General features: G+C 37.1%; 1 protein-coding gene across 1 annotated transcript in view; it reads left to right on the forward strand.

The window, feature by feature from the left end:
- The window catches only part of jmjd1cb (jumonji domain containing 1Cb), a 334,742-nt gene that overhangs the window by 244,658 nt on the left and 74,925 nt on the right, over positions 1-15,159 (forward strand). Inside the window, 2 exon segments of the mRNA XM_030122304.1 lie at positions 7,968-8,073; positions 9,187-9,311. Of these exon segments, the coding sequence (XP_029978164.1) occupies positions 7,968-8,073; positions 9,187-9,311 (231 nt within the window).

Genomic DNA, 15,159 nt, shown 5'->3' on the forward strand with positions numbered 1-15,159 from the left:
CAAAAAAAAGCAACTTGTCCTTTATTCTAGAACCAGCTGGAACAATAACCACAAAAAGTATAGAGTAAAAGGTTGTTAAAAATATCTATATAGAAATAACAACAACAATATAAAAGTATATATTAAAATTATTCATGTAGAAATGTGTGCGCGTGTGCTCATCTTTTGAGTGTTTGTGAATGTGACACTGTATTTTCCGTCAGTGTTTTATCCAACAGTTACAGCAAAACATGAATTACAGTAATGCAGCAACACTGAGTTTTTTCTTGAGCTAAAGTTAATGACATAACTAATGACCGCTACATATGTTAGCGTTCATTACGATAACATATTTGCTTTAGCATTAACTTTAACATCATTACTGTATGTGTTTCTTGTGTGGGCATTTCTCTATATGCGTTCTTGTCTGTTCCTCAGTTCTCGCAATCTTGTGAAACGTTGTCAGTCGAGGCTCAAGTACTGTTCTATTTAAAAGTCTGTGTAAACAAAGATGGGATGGAACTCGTGGATGTTGTTCCTGTCTCATCTGTTAAACCGTGGATGGACTGGTTGGTGACTTGTTTGGACCTGGCTGACTAATATCTCCGGATACATTTCATTTTACTGTCAACTTTAGACTTGTGTTCTTTGGAAGTCTGATCTCTTGGACGGTTTTTAATGAGAACAAACTTGGTATTGAGAAACACCTATTTTCTGTCTGGTGTCATGTGCATCACAATAAGTGTCCGCGTGAAACGCAACAGTGAAACTAATGTTTAGTGGCAGCGAAATTAAGGAAATGAAGCCTGGAGCCCAAATACAAACACAACTTAATGATGTAAAGTGATCGGTAGGCACTGACACGCCTAAGAAAATAAAGCAAATATTTCTCTTCCCATTTGAACTGTAGGAAAGAACCAATAAGAAGATCGATTATACAGGGTGTCCCATAAGTCTCCATACAGAGGAAAAATAAACGTTTCTTGACATAAACCATTTTTATTTATAAAATATGCTCTATATGACTGCCATTTTGTTGGGAACAAATTGATCCAAAGCACTTCCTGTTTTTTTGAACTTGACAATAAGTTTTGCCACAGTGTCGTGTGTGATATTCGTCCCATGTTTTCTGTAAAATGTGCTTGCAACCATACGACTGCTGGCTGAACCGGCCATCAGGATTATTTCAATTCGTTGCTCTTTTTTCAAATGCATTCTTTGGGTTATCTGAAATATAAAGAAATACATGTTAGAACCATATATGTATGGAGTGTATTATGTCTCCTATGTATGCAGACTTATGGGACACTCTGTAGTATTGGATCGATCACTGGTCTACAACTCAAAAGGTTCCAGAATGTGTGAGTGAATGAATAATGAATGAATGAATGTATTTTTGATTTTACATCAATCATTGTACTCAGTACATTAATCGTAATAACATAAAAACCAAAAAAGGAATTGGCTAGAAGTAATAGCTTATTTTTTTTGCCTATCCTTTTCAACTAATACACTGCTTACATCAGCTTAAATGTGTACAGCATTGAGCATTCACACCATAATAAGAAAAAACAACAACAAAACATATCTACCATCTCAGTTCAGTATTTCTGAATAATTTTAAACTTAAGGTACTTTTTTTTTTTTTTTAAACTTTGCCAAAGGAGTGGATAACTTAAATGCATCATAAGGTCCATTCCATAATTTCACACCCACAATCCCAGTTCATTTAGACTTCACATTTGTCCTCACTTTAATCCACTTACACATATGAAAATAATGGAACAAACTGTACGCGCTTTCAGTATGCATTCATAGAAAAGCATTATTATTATTATTATTATTATTATTATTATTATTATTATTATTATTATTATTATTATTATTATTATTATTATTATCATAAGTAGTGCCATTGGACAAGGTGTGAGTCTCTGATCCAGACTAATCCAGTCCTAAATGCTGGTCAGTTGTCGTTTCACAGATAGTCTGGGCTCAAAATGTGAAACTGTAGAATTAACAATAGAATGGGTTTAAGTCCAGATGAATATTAGTGTCAGATCTACCAGATCTAATGCAAAGACTGTCTGTACATAACAATACATGGATTTACAGGTTCTATCAGTGGGACATTTATACATCAATTGGATAAATGGACTGTACAGGTTGTATCAGTGGAACATGTATACATCTGTTGGATAAATGGACTGTACAGGTTCTATCAGTGGAACATTTATACATCTGTTGGATAAATGGACACAAACCAGCATATATGTGGAAGAACACACCATCATATACCAAAAACAGCAGCAAACCAACACTTTGGTCATTAGTTTAACAATTAATCTGATAAAAAATATGGAACATTTAACACATTTAATCTGATATATATAGGGATGCACCGATACCACGTTTTTCCAGACCAAGTACGAGTACTTACATTTGAGTACTTGCTGATATCGAGTACCGATACGAGTACTTAATAATCCATTCCGGTTGTTAGTTCCTTTTGTAAATGTGCTTTATTGTCGTCATTAGTCTGACTGGAAAAAAGTGCTGCTACTGACATTTAATGTGTTGGAATGAGCGTATCTCAATTAATCCACCAGGGGGTGCTGCTCTTAATTAACCATACTGGACAAATACCACAAAGAAGAGTAAAGTTTTTTGAGAAGAAGAAGAAGAAGAAGAAAGTCAGTAATAACAAACATGGAGATGACAGAGGCAACACTAATGTGATACTAATATTGCAGCATTTTTGCTAGTAAGGTTTAAAAGCTTAGCTTCATCAGGTAGAGAAAAGAGAAATGAGTAAGTTTGGCTGGCAGCGGTCCACACCGCTCCGTACTCCTGGTCGTATTCTCTGTCTGGGTACTCATCCGCCAGCACCTGGAAAATGGATAGAATGTACGCAGAGGATGGACAGAACGCTGCATCCGTATCTGTCTGTATATGTAACGTTACTTGCAGTCAGTGTTACTTTTATCACTGTCATTTATTTTGAAAAATCTCCACACTCTTCACACTCCCCACACATTATTCCACCACTGCGTGCCTGCTGCACTGAACTGTGAATGTCACACGGCCGTAAGTGGTATCGGTGCATTTGTATCGGATTGCTTTTACGAGTATGAGTACGCACACTGAGTATCGGAGCCAATGCCCGATAGTCGTATCGGTGCATCCCTATATGTATATATATATATATTTATATATATTTATATATATTTATATACAGGGTGTCCCATAAGTCTCCATACACAGGAAAAATAAACGTTTCTTGACATAAACCATTTTTATTTATATAATATGCTCTATACTACTGCCATTTTGTCGGGAACACATTTCAATGTGTGTCCTCCACTGCTGAAGAACAATTTTTTTTTTTTTTTTTTTTTTTTTTTAATAATTTTTTATTTCGAACATGCAAAGAAAGTAAAACAAAACAAAGCAAATTAAGACATAAACAAAATTAAAGCTGCAAGCAGCATTGGGCGGGACCTCGCACCAGGCGTTCCACCTCCCCTGCGATCTGCCTTACCCCATGATCCACCTCCCGTGACCGTCGACGCCTCAGCTCCACTCACACCTCTCCGTCCCCATACCAGTTCCCACCCTTTAGTGTCTGTCCTCCTTACATCTGTACAGAACACCAGCGACCCTCTGCTGAAACCACCATCACCTTTAAATGAAACTTTTATTTTGGAAACCCTACTGTGTGTATGTGCATTTGTTTTGTGTGTGAGAGAAAGAATCAGTTTGAAAAACGAATTGAAATTGTATGAATAAGTGAGTATAAAAGTGATGATTTATCACATTTAAGGCTATTATTTTGGAAAAACCTTATTGTGTGAGCATGTGTGTCTGTGAGAAAGAGTACTTTGAATGAAGAAACACTGTACAAACAGTTGAGCGTTTGGTCATAAAAATGAAAAGAAGTTATTTAATAGACATTATGTATTATTTTTGATAAGGGTTTTATTTTGAAACAATGTACTCCATGTACTTTGTAATGTGTGCAAAAATTCCAGTATCAACAATACAATGCAGCAAAACCTGTTTTAAAATGTGAGGAGGGAGAGAAGACAAAAAAAATAAATAAAAATTCCTCGGACAGTCTGGGACTTGAACCAGGGCACTTCTGTTTCATAGGCAGCAACTCTTAACCACTGCACTATACAGAGACAGTAGCAACATGCACCAGCAAGAGTTTCATAGGGATTTTGTCATTGTAAATGTGAAAGTAAACATACTCTTCAAAAAATCGCAATTATTCCATAACCGTAGGCCGTATCTGAAAAATTCTTTCACTTTTGGATTCTGCAGACTTGTGGGAATTTAATATTGTATAACTTTGTTGTCAAAAGTGTAAAATGAATCAGTAGTAATTGCAGAAACGTAGAGTAACTTTCAAAGGCAGATTGCCAACTTCCTGTTGGAGTTCGCTCATGAGTGTCAGTGTATGATTTGTCGGGCTCAATCAGACCAACATTTTGGCATTTGTTTCATGTTTCTGCGACATTCCTACTGGCCGCTAGGGCCGATTTTGTGTGTTTTTTAGTACATAGGTGGCGCTACAGAGTTCATTTTGGCACCCAAGGGGTTAATTTTGATATTGTATGAAAGTGTTAACCAGCCATGACATACATGGCAAATTTGGTGAGTTTTGGAGCATGTTAAGGGGGTCAAATGGCAGTCTAAAGTAGAGAAAGTATGAAAATAAACAAATTGTTATAAATCAATAACCTTACATCCTATTTCAAAAATTTTTGCATGTGAGAGTTGTGCTGAGTCCCCTGAACGCGTAGATATGTCACATGTGGGGAAAAACTCCAAAATGAAAAATTAGTTCCAAACATGGCAACTTTGCGGGCTTGTAAAAAAAAAACTAAGACAGTTCTGGAAAAAGTACAAGATCACTTTTTTGAGGAGGGTTCACTCTATCTTTTGGTGCTATTTAGAAGTCAATACGACAAACGGTGTCATACGAGTTAGTTTAATAATTTTATTTTGAAAGGCATATTGTGAACTTCCTGTTGGAGCTAGCTCATAGGTGTCAGTGCGTGATTTGTTGGGCTCGATTAAACAAACGTTTTGCGTGGTTTCGTGTGTCTACGACATTCCTACTGGAAGTTTGCAATTTGAGCATTTTGTTTTGAAAGGCAAATTCTGAACTTCCTGTTGGAGTTAGGTCATGAGTACCCGTGCGTGATTTGTCGGGCTCGATGAGATGAAAATTTTGGCGTTAGTTCCATGTTTCTACGACATTCCTACTGGGCGCTAGGGCCAATTTTGTGTATCTAGGGGGCGCTAGAGAGATCATTTTGGCACCTATGGGGTTAATTTTTACATTTTATCAAATTTTTCGCCAGACCTGACATGTATGCCAAATTTGGTGAGTTTTTGAGCAGTTTAGGGGGTCAAAATCCAGTTTAAAGTGACGATAGTATAATAATAAAAAACGATACGAATAACAATAGGGCCTTGCTTGCAGGCAAGGCCTCTCACTGTGGAGAGGACCTTACCTTTCAGCTTGGTCCCTAATAACATTTAAATGGACAGAATCCATCTTCAAGCACATACAAGTCAGAGTTTGCATGGTTTGCAACAATAAAGAAGAAATATAAAGGAAATACATGTTTAGAACCATATATGTATTATGTCTCCTATGTATGGAGACTTATGGGACACCCTGTACATATATATATATATATATATATATATATATATATATATCTATATATATATATATATTTATGTATATTTATATATGTATATGTATATTATATTTATATATACATATATACACACACACACGTATATATATATATATATATATATATATATACATATATATATGTGTATATATATATATATATATATATATATATATATATATATATATATTTTTTTTTTTTTTTATTTTATTTATTTATTTATTTTTTTTTATTGTAGCCCATGTTATAGTATTGGTAAGAGTATTAGTATTGATAAACCCCATCCGTACGTGACACCTGCACTGTGGTGTATTTGAATGCTTCCTCTAATGAACCTCATTACTCACTTGTATCACAAATGCCTCCTTCATTTTCACGTCTCCCACCAGAACAGAAGAGTGTATTTTTATCTCCAACTCCAGTTGTGCATCAACACAGACACTGACAGAAACAAGATGCCTCTCTACACTACAGTCTGACTCTGAAGACTTAGTTTGTTGCATCACCTAAAAACAACCCCTGTGGGCAAACACACACACACACACTCTAAAGCTGAGCGTGCTAACACTGTGGTGAATGCGGTTTGGGGTTCTCTTCCTCACTGTCTGTCTTCTATTACTCATCATATTTTGGTTGTGTGTCTGTCTTTTCTATTTCGTGAGCTTTGCACCATTTAGCAAATGTTTCTAATCCAACACATTAAACCACGATGTTCCACATGATACGTGCACGTTCTCAGTGTGGAGCAGCTATCAGTGTGTGCATTTAGCTCAACTCACTCCAGCAAAATGCTGAAGAGTAACTGTTAAATGACTGACGAAGTGTGTGTGTGTGTGTGTGTGTGTGTGTATGCTGTTTTTATCTGTTCCACAGTGAACTCTAGCTGTGCTCTGTGTAATCATTGTCTTCATTTCACTCCTTTTTCATTTCTGCTTTTTAGTTTTTTGGTTAAGTACAAATCATTGAAATGTAATTAAATGTAATACTTGTAAAGAAGTGTTTTTACTCTGACATGTTATCCTTTGGATTTGTTTGGCTCTGTCTATAATCCATAAATAAATCAATCACTCAGACACAGTGGATAATTACTTCATATACATCAACAGAGGAGACTGACAGACACCACTGCTTATTTCTATGTTTTAGACTATGTGTGTATGTGGTGTGTGTGCATGCGGTGCGTGCGTTGCATGTGTTGTGTGCGTGCGTGTGTGTTTCAGTATTGATTGAAACTGCTGTTCTTCACCAGCTTCAGCACAGCAGACTCTGTAAATGTTCTATTTCCATTGGGCTGGTTGTTTTTCTTGGACTGAATCTACCTCAGTCCAGCTCAGATACTTACATCAGGGGTGTCAAACATGCGCCCCGAGGGCCAAATGCGGCCCACCAAAAGTTTCCAATCTGGCCCGGGGGATGAAAGTGCAAAAATTCCACAGTCTGTGGAACTCATTTTTAGTTCAGGTTCCACATACAGACCAATATGATCTACAGTCAAATAATAACAGCAGAATAACCGACAAAAAAGAATAACTCCAGATTTTCTTCTCGGTTTAATGTGAAAATAATACTACACTATGCCTATAAATAATGGACAACTTCAAATTTTTTGTTCTTGTTTTAGTGCAAAAAATAACATTAAATTATGAAAATATTTACATTTACAAGCTATCCTGTAACAATAAAATGTGAATAATCTGAGCAATATAAACAACCTGAAATGTCTAAAAGAAATTAAGCACATTTGAACTATTTTCTCCTCTGTTCCTCAGTGTTTAGTGTCTTTGTAGATCTGATCCATAATGCCACATGTAGAAATGATAAGTTGAGACAGAATATTGTTAAATTACACTTATTTTTCTAAGAAATTTCATTTTTTTTTCAGGTTATTCCCTTTTTTTTTTATTCGGATAGTTTATAAAAGTAAGTATTTTCATAATTCAATGGGGGTTTTTGCACTTAAACAAAGACAATAACGGGAGTTGTCATTATTTATAGGTTATTCTGTTATTATTTACTGGTCCGACCCACTTGAGATCAATTGGGCTGATATTGGCCCCTGAAAGAACATGAGTTTGAGAGCCCTGAGTTACATTCTGCCGGTGAAATTTCTTCCTAACATGTGTTCAAGTGCTCATTATTCAGTATGTTGCTGTCTACTGCCTCTGTGCGCCTGGAAAACAGCTGCTTATTGCTGTACTATAGAGTACGCAGACAGTGAGTGTTCAACATGTGTGTACCAACCTTTAAAATGGTCTTTTTTTTGTCTTCCAGGATGAAGTGGACAGTCAGAACCCCGTGTTAAGAGACAACCCTCAGCTCCACGAAGAAGTGAAGGGTTGGCTCAAAGACCAGAAAGTGCAGGAAATCTTTATGCAAGGCAGGTTTTCCCTCCTTCTCCTGTCCACTGCTTTCATTCACACAGTGCTCAGATGTTCTGAAGGTGCAGATGTACTAAAGCACAGGTGTCAAACATGCGGCTCGGGGGCCAAAACTGGCCCGGCGAAAGGTCCAATCCAGCCCGTGGGATGAATGTGTGAAATGCTAAAACTGTACCGAATATTTTAACAATCAAGAATGTAAAAATCATTTTAGGTCAATTCAACCCAAAGTGGGTCAGACCAATAAAATACTATCATAATAACCTACAAATAATGAAAACACATTTTTTCCTCTGTTTTAGTGTAAAAAAAAAAAAAAGTCAAATACACAAAAATGTTTACATTTAGACTAGCCCTTATACAAAAAACATGAACAACCAGAACAAATATGAACAACCTGAAATGTCTTAAGAAGTATGTGGAATTTTAATAATATTCTGCTTGTTATTAAATGTTTGGTGCATTTGTAGATCCACTGTGATCTGTAAGTTATAATGTACATGTGTAAATGATGAAGTGAGGCACAATATTGTTAAAATTGCACTTATTTTTCTTTAGAATTTTCGGGTTGTTCCTATTTGTTCATGTTATGATCGAGTACAGTTTGTAGATGGAAACACTTTCATTACAGAATTTGACTTTTTTTTACTCCATCAGTCCATCAGTCCTGGTGCATCTATAGCCTGTCCGTCCATGGGAGTGGATCTCTCCTTCACTGTGGTTCTCCCCGAGGTTTCTCCCTTTTCCCACTGGGTTTTGAGTTTTTCCTTGCCGAGAAGGAGGGTCTAAGGACGGGGGATGCCCTGGACACTACTCATTTTCTTGCTGTTTATTTGACTGTTGTTTACTCCAACTGCCTCTGTAAAGCCCTTTGAGATAACCTTGTTGTGATATTGGGCTATACAAATAAAGTTGAATTGAATTGAATTGAATTGAATTACTCAAAAACGAATACTTTAAAGTTGACATTATTTATAAGTTTTTATCCTGTTATTTATATTATTTTAGCACTTCGGCCCACTTTAGATCATATTAGGCTGTATGTGGAACTGAACTAAAATGAGTTTGACACCCCTGTACTAATGTGTTGGATGTGCTGTTTGTCCCTGCAGGTCCATATTCGCTGAATGGCTACCGTGTGCGTGTATACAGACAGGACTCCGCCACCCAGTGGTTCACTGGCATCATTACACATCACGACCTCTTCAGTCGAAACATGGTCGTTATGAATGACCAGGTACGGACACGCCTACAGGATTAGGGTCAACTGAAAAAATATGGGATTAGCAAGAGGAGGGACTGAGAAGTGACTTAAGGCAAGGGATGGAACCATATGAACATTTCATATCACGGTTATTGTGACCTAAATGATCACGGTTATCATTATTATCGCGGTATTGTTGAAATGTGCTCAAAATGTTCAAAAAGTACTTATACACATACTGAAATAATTTAACCAAGTTGGATTTTGAAAAAAAAAAAACCAAAAACCAAATAAAAATAGGCACAATGTACTCTCTGTTGCAGAAATATTCAATATTAACATGTAAACATCAAACATACAAATGTGCATTAAAGATGGCACCGTATGGCCATTGTTTGACCATTTTTCCTATCAAGTTTGAGTTGTCAGAATTTCTTTTTCAGAGATAGATAGTGTCTCTCTCTCTCTCTCTCTCTTTCAAAATGCAGTAATCAAACACGGTTATTATGATAATAAGAATTTAAACGGTAATACTAACCGTCGGGAATTTTACCGCGGTTTATCATTATACCGGTATACCTTCTTAAGGCTGTCCAAGTCATTGTAGTTCAGGGGACACATTCAGCCCAATATGATCTTAAGTAGGTCAGACAAGTAAAATAATATTATCTTTATTCCTTTAACCTTTACTTTACCTGGTAAGTCCTTAAGAAAGCATTCTAATTTACAATAATGAGCTGGCAGGATGGAGGGGATCATAGAACAACATCTAAAGGACCAAAAGGACAAGATGATTGGGAACCAGTGATGTCATATGCACTATATTGCCAAAAGTATTCGCTCACCTGCCTTGACTCGCATATAAACTTAAGTGACATCCCATTCTTAATCCATAGGGTTCAATATGACGTCAGTCCACCCTTTGCAGCTATAACAGGTTCAACTCTTCTGGGAAGGCTTTCCACAAGGTTTAGGAGTGTGTTTATGGGAATTTTTGACCATTCTTCCAGAAGCGCATTTGTGAGGTCACACACTGATGTTGGACAAGAAGGCCTGGCTCTCAGTCTCCACTCTAATTCATCCCAAAGGTGTTCTATGGGGTTGAGGTCAGGACTCTGTGCAGGCCAGTCCAGTTCATCCACACCAGACTCTGTCATCCATGTCTTTATGGACCTTGCTTTGTGCACTGACGCATGTTGGATAGGGCTGAAAGATATATCGTTATCGTATCGATATCTAGATATGAACATTCAAGATATTAATATCGAAAAAGCGACAATATAAACGATATAGATTTCCCCCGCACTCGCCCTGCATGTACAGCTCTGGAAGTCACAACAAATTTCATTTATTCGTACTTTATGTTAATGTTGATGACTGGCAGTGAGTCTTATAAATAAAACTGCACTTTACACATTCTTGTTGTATTATGATGTTTGTATTTTTCTGAAAATGCTTGGTTTTCACTGAACCTGTAGTCATATCGTATCGATATTGAGATATCTGGCATGGAATACGAGATATGAATTTTGTCCATATCGTTACAGTCCTAATGTGGAACAGGAAGGGGCCATCCCCAAACTTTTCCCCACAATGTGGGAGCATGGGAATGTCCAAAATTCTTGCTTCAGCAGACCAAGATATGGTTATTGCTTCAGACCAAGGTTATTATCGTGAACAAAACTAACAAAATGATGAAAACTAGAATTGTAAAAACAGTTTCGTTACCTGATGAATAAATCAAAACTATAATTAAAAGAAAAAAAAATGATAACCAACTGCAACTGTATTGCGTTGCTTATAAACTAACTAAAAATATAAAAATTATGGATAAATTCTCTTCGTTTTTTTTGTCTTTGTCAAAGGCAGATTGATATGATATCGATTTATTTGCTCTAGCTTTGCTGGCACCATACGGAACTTCACAGTCCGTCACTAGTGGTCACTTGTGGTTTAGAGTCATCTTCTGGTCCCCACTCTACCTGGAAACATGGAGACTAAAGTTGGGAGCAAGCAGCAGAGTCCTGTCTGGGATTTATTTGAGTATGATGGAGAAGAAGATAAAAAATATGAAAAAAACTAAAACTAACTAAAACTAAGCATTTAGAAAACAACAAATTAATAAAAACTAGCAAACCTGCTCTTAAAACTAAATAAACTAACTGAATTAGAGAAAAAAAGTCAAAACTAAATAAAACTAACTATAAAGAAAAATCCAAAACTATTACAACCTTGCTTCAGACTTGGTATTGCTTCAGCATACCAAGAAGTTTGGAGAGTTCCATGCTCCCAACTTTGTGGGAACAGTATGGGGATGGTCCCTTCCTGTTCCAACTGACTGTGCACCAGTGCACAAAGCAAGGTCCATAAAGGCATGGATGACAGAGTCTGGTGTGATGAACTGGACTGGCCTGCACAGAGTCCTGACCTCAACCCCACAGAGCACCTTTGGGATGAATTAGAGCGGAGACTGAGAGCCAGGCCTTCTGTCCAACATCAGTGTGTGATCTCACAAATGCGCTTCTGGAAGAATGGTCAAAAATTCCCATAAACACACTCCTAACCTTGTGGACAGCCTTCCCAGAAGAGTTGAAGCTGATTATAGCTGCAAAGGGTTGGACCGACGTCATATTGAACCCTATGGATTAAGAATGGGATGTCACTTAAGTTTATATGCGAGTCAAGGCAAGTGAGCGAATACTTTTGGCAATATAGTGCATGTAAGGGCCGGGCAGTTCAGATCCACTATATAAGCAGTATTCCGCAGTGGAGCGCCACACCACCTTTCTTAGGGTGTATTATACCAGGAAAAGTCCAATAATCCACTTGCTTTGGGCGGACAATTTTTTTTTTTTTTTTTTTTTTCAATTTTGGTTGCGTTTCACTTTCACATTGTTACTTTTTGTAAGTGGACCCAAAATCTGTAAACAAAAACCACATGTGCTGAGGTCGTTCATCCTTGGACAGAAATGAGCAGTGTCCATTTAAAGCGCCAAGTCCAAAGTGAAAGGAGAGAATCTCATGGAAATTCGCGTGCTGTTTTTGTTATTGTCATAGCGATATGGTTTTTACAGATGCAGACGTGTGCACAAATGTTTGAGCAGCAAGGAGCATTTTGATGAAACATCAGGTGTACAATACTGTAGAATTCATTTCTCAACGACGAAGACACAGACAGACGTCTACGGAGGACAGTGCTCAGGGGTGCACATCATGTTTGTGGCTGTTGTTCTTGTTTCACGCAGATGTAACAGGTCTGAAGTTGGAATTCTGCTAGTATATCGAAAGACTGGTTCTCCAAAAGCATTAGTGCTCCGTACTGCCTACCTATGTTGTAGCTATCCTATATCACCGTTCAGTTAGCCAGGGACAGAATTCCTTAACGTCAGGTAAAGTTTGCTGGGGTGATGAAGTCGTTTATTATTTTTCTTTTCAAGCACAACAGACAAATCTACACCGGAGTTCTGAAAAAAGAAATGTCCGCATGTTACTGTTTTGCATAAGCACTGAATCCAACCCATAACCCACACTGAAGCTCAGTTACCGGAAACATAAACGAAAATTATCCATGCTTTTTGACTTCTGCCTTGCTACAGTGACAATAGAACTAATACTGCTCCATTTACACTATAGAAAAAGACCAAATATCACAAATACCCTTAGAAAAAAGTAGTCCTAGAGTACTGCAACATCTTATTGTATTTTGGGACATTTTATTCTCGTAATATTATAGAAATACTACCAAAAAACCAACTGTGTCGGATCAGGTCCGTGCTACTTTCATACCTCAAACGAACCACACCAGGGTTCGTATGGTACCGCACCCAGACCACCTCTTCAGCTGGGTCTGGGTTTGCTTGTTGGTCCGTAACAGAGTTCAGTGGTTCTTATTCACATCAGCCCAAAAGGTCCGAACCAAGGGAGCAAACGAACTCTGGCCATTTTAACTAGAAAAGCACTCGGAGAGCACAGACCTCCGCCAAGGCTGATCAGTGGCCCCCCCCGTGGGCCCCCCCACGCCAAGGAGGTTATGTTTTTGCCAGGGTTTGTTTGTTTGTTTGTTTGTTTGTCTGTCTGTCTGTTTGTCTGTCCGTTAGTGTGCAACATAACTCAAAAAGTTATGGACAGATTTTGATGAAATTTTCAGGGTTTGTTGGAAATGGGCCCCCCAGGGGCCCCCCACCCCCGATCACCACCAAAATTTAATCATTTCTTCCTTATCCCATTTCCAACAAACCCTGAAAATTCATCAAAATCTGTCCATAACTTTTTGAGTTATGTTGCACACTAACGGACAGACAGACAGACAGACAAACAAACAAACCCTGGCAAAAACATAACCTCCTTGGCGGAGGTAACAAACCAAACAAGGCAGGTGTGAATACACCCTAAAGGCTCTGAGGATGGAGAGGGGGTTGGGGGTGGATGAGATGTTAAAATTGTATGTGTTTTTTGTTTGTTTGTCTGTTTGATTGTTTGTTTTGGGGGGTTTTTTCCTCCTTCTTCCTCTGTCCCTTCCTTTTTGCTCAGTCTATCAATGCTGTTTATTTCTGAATGTGCGTTTGTTGCGTTGTGTTGATATTAAAATGAAGCGTAATGCACCATCGGGGGATTTCAAATCTGTACTATGATAAAGCTTTGAAATAAAAATATCTGAAACAAAAAGTACACGTGATTAAAAAGACACTAAAACTAAAACAGACATAAAGATATGCAAGTAGCAGCATGTGTCTGTTTAAATGTCCATAATACGTTTTCGTGAATGTAGAAAACTGAATAAAATCGTCCAGTTTCAGTCATTTTGAAGCTCATTCCAACCCTTTCGCTGCTGTTTATGAAAAGTTGATCGGACAAATGAGAGATTTCCCTTGGGTATTTTCAGTGCAAAAAACAAAAAGACTGAAAGTACATCCTGGGTATTTTTATTTTAATTTGAATTAATATTTTAAAACAGTGGTGCATGTGCTTTGGTGAATCCTATGGTGATATGTGTGCATTGGAAAACTGACTTGCATCTGTGGTCGAACACCTCCATCAGCTGCTCCTCCACTTCTGTACGTACTGATAGTAGGGATGTAACGATGTGAAAATTTCGTATCACAGTTATTGTGACCAAAATTATCACAGTTATCATTATTATCACAGTATTGTTGAAATGGTGCTCAAAATGTTCAAAAAGTACTTACCAAGGTTCTAATAGTTTTGGATTTTCATTATAGTTTAGTTTTATTTAGTTTTGACTTTTTTTTCTCTAATTCTGTTAGTTTTAATTAGTTTTTAAAGCAGGTTTGCTAGTTTTTATTAGTTTTGTCCTCTTGTAAAGGCTTAGTTTTAGTATTAATTTTAGTTTTGTCGTATCTTTTCTCTTCTTCTTCCGTCGTATTCAAATAAATACCAGACAGGACTGTGCTGCTTTCTCCCAACTTTAGTCTTCATGTTCCAGGTTGAGTGGAAGAAGACAAACTCTAAATCACAAGTGACCACAAGTGACGGACCGTTAAATATCATATGGTGTCGCTAGATAAAATAGCTAGAGTGAAATAAATCGTTTTTATATCAATCCGACATTGACAAAAATGAAGGGAATTTTATCCATAATTTTTATCCATTTGTAGATTAGTTTTGTAAACACACAATACAGTTTCAGTAGTTATCGTTTTTTCTTTAATTATAGTTTTTATTTCAGTTAACAAAATGTTTTTTCAATTCTAGTTTTCGTCATTTTGTTAGTTTTCGTTAGCAATAATAACCTTGGTACTTAGACACAACCTGAAATAATTTAACCAAGTTGTATTTTGGGGAAGAAAAAAAAAAAGAAACAAAAAAAAAACCAAATAAAATAATAGGCACAATGTACTTTCTGTTGGCAGAAACATTCAAA

Source organism: Sphaeramia orbicularis, chromosome 19 (assembly GCF_902148855.1).
Source record: "Sphaeramia orbicularis chromosome 19, fSphaOr1.1, whole genome shotgun sequence".
Lineage (NCBI taxonomy): Eukaryota > Metazoa > Chordata > Actinopteri > Kurtiformes > Apogonidae > Sphaeramia > Sphaeramia orbicularis.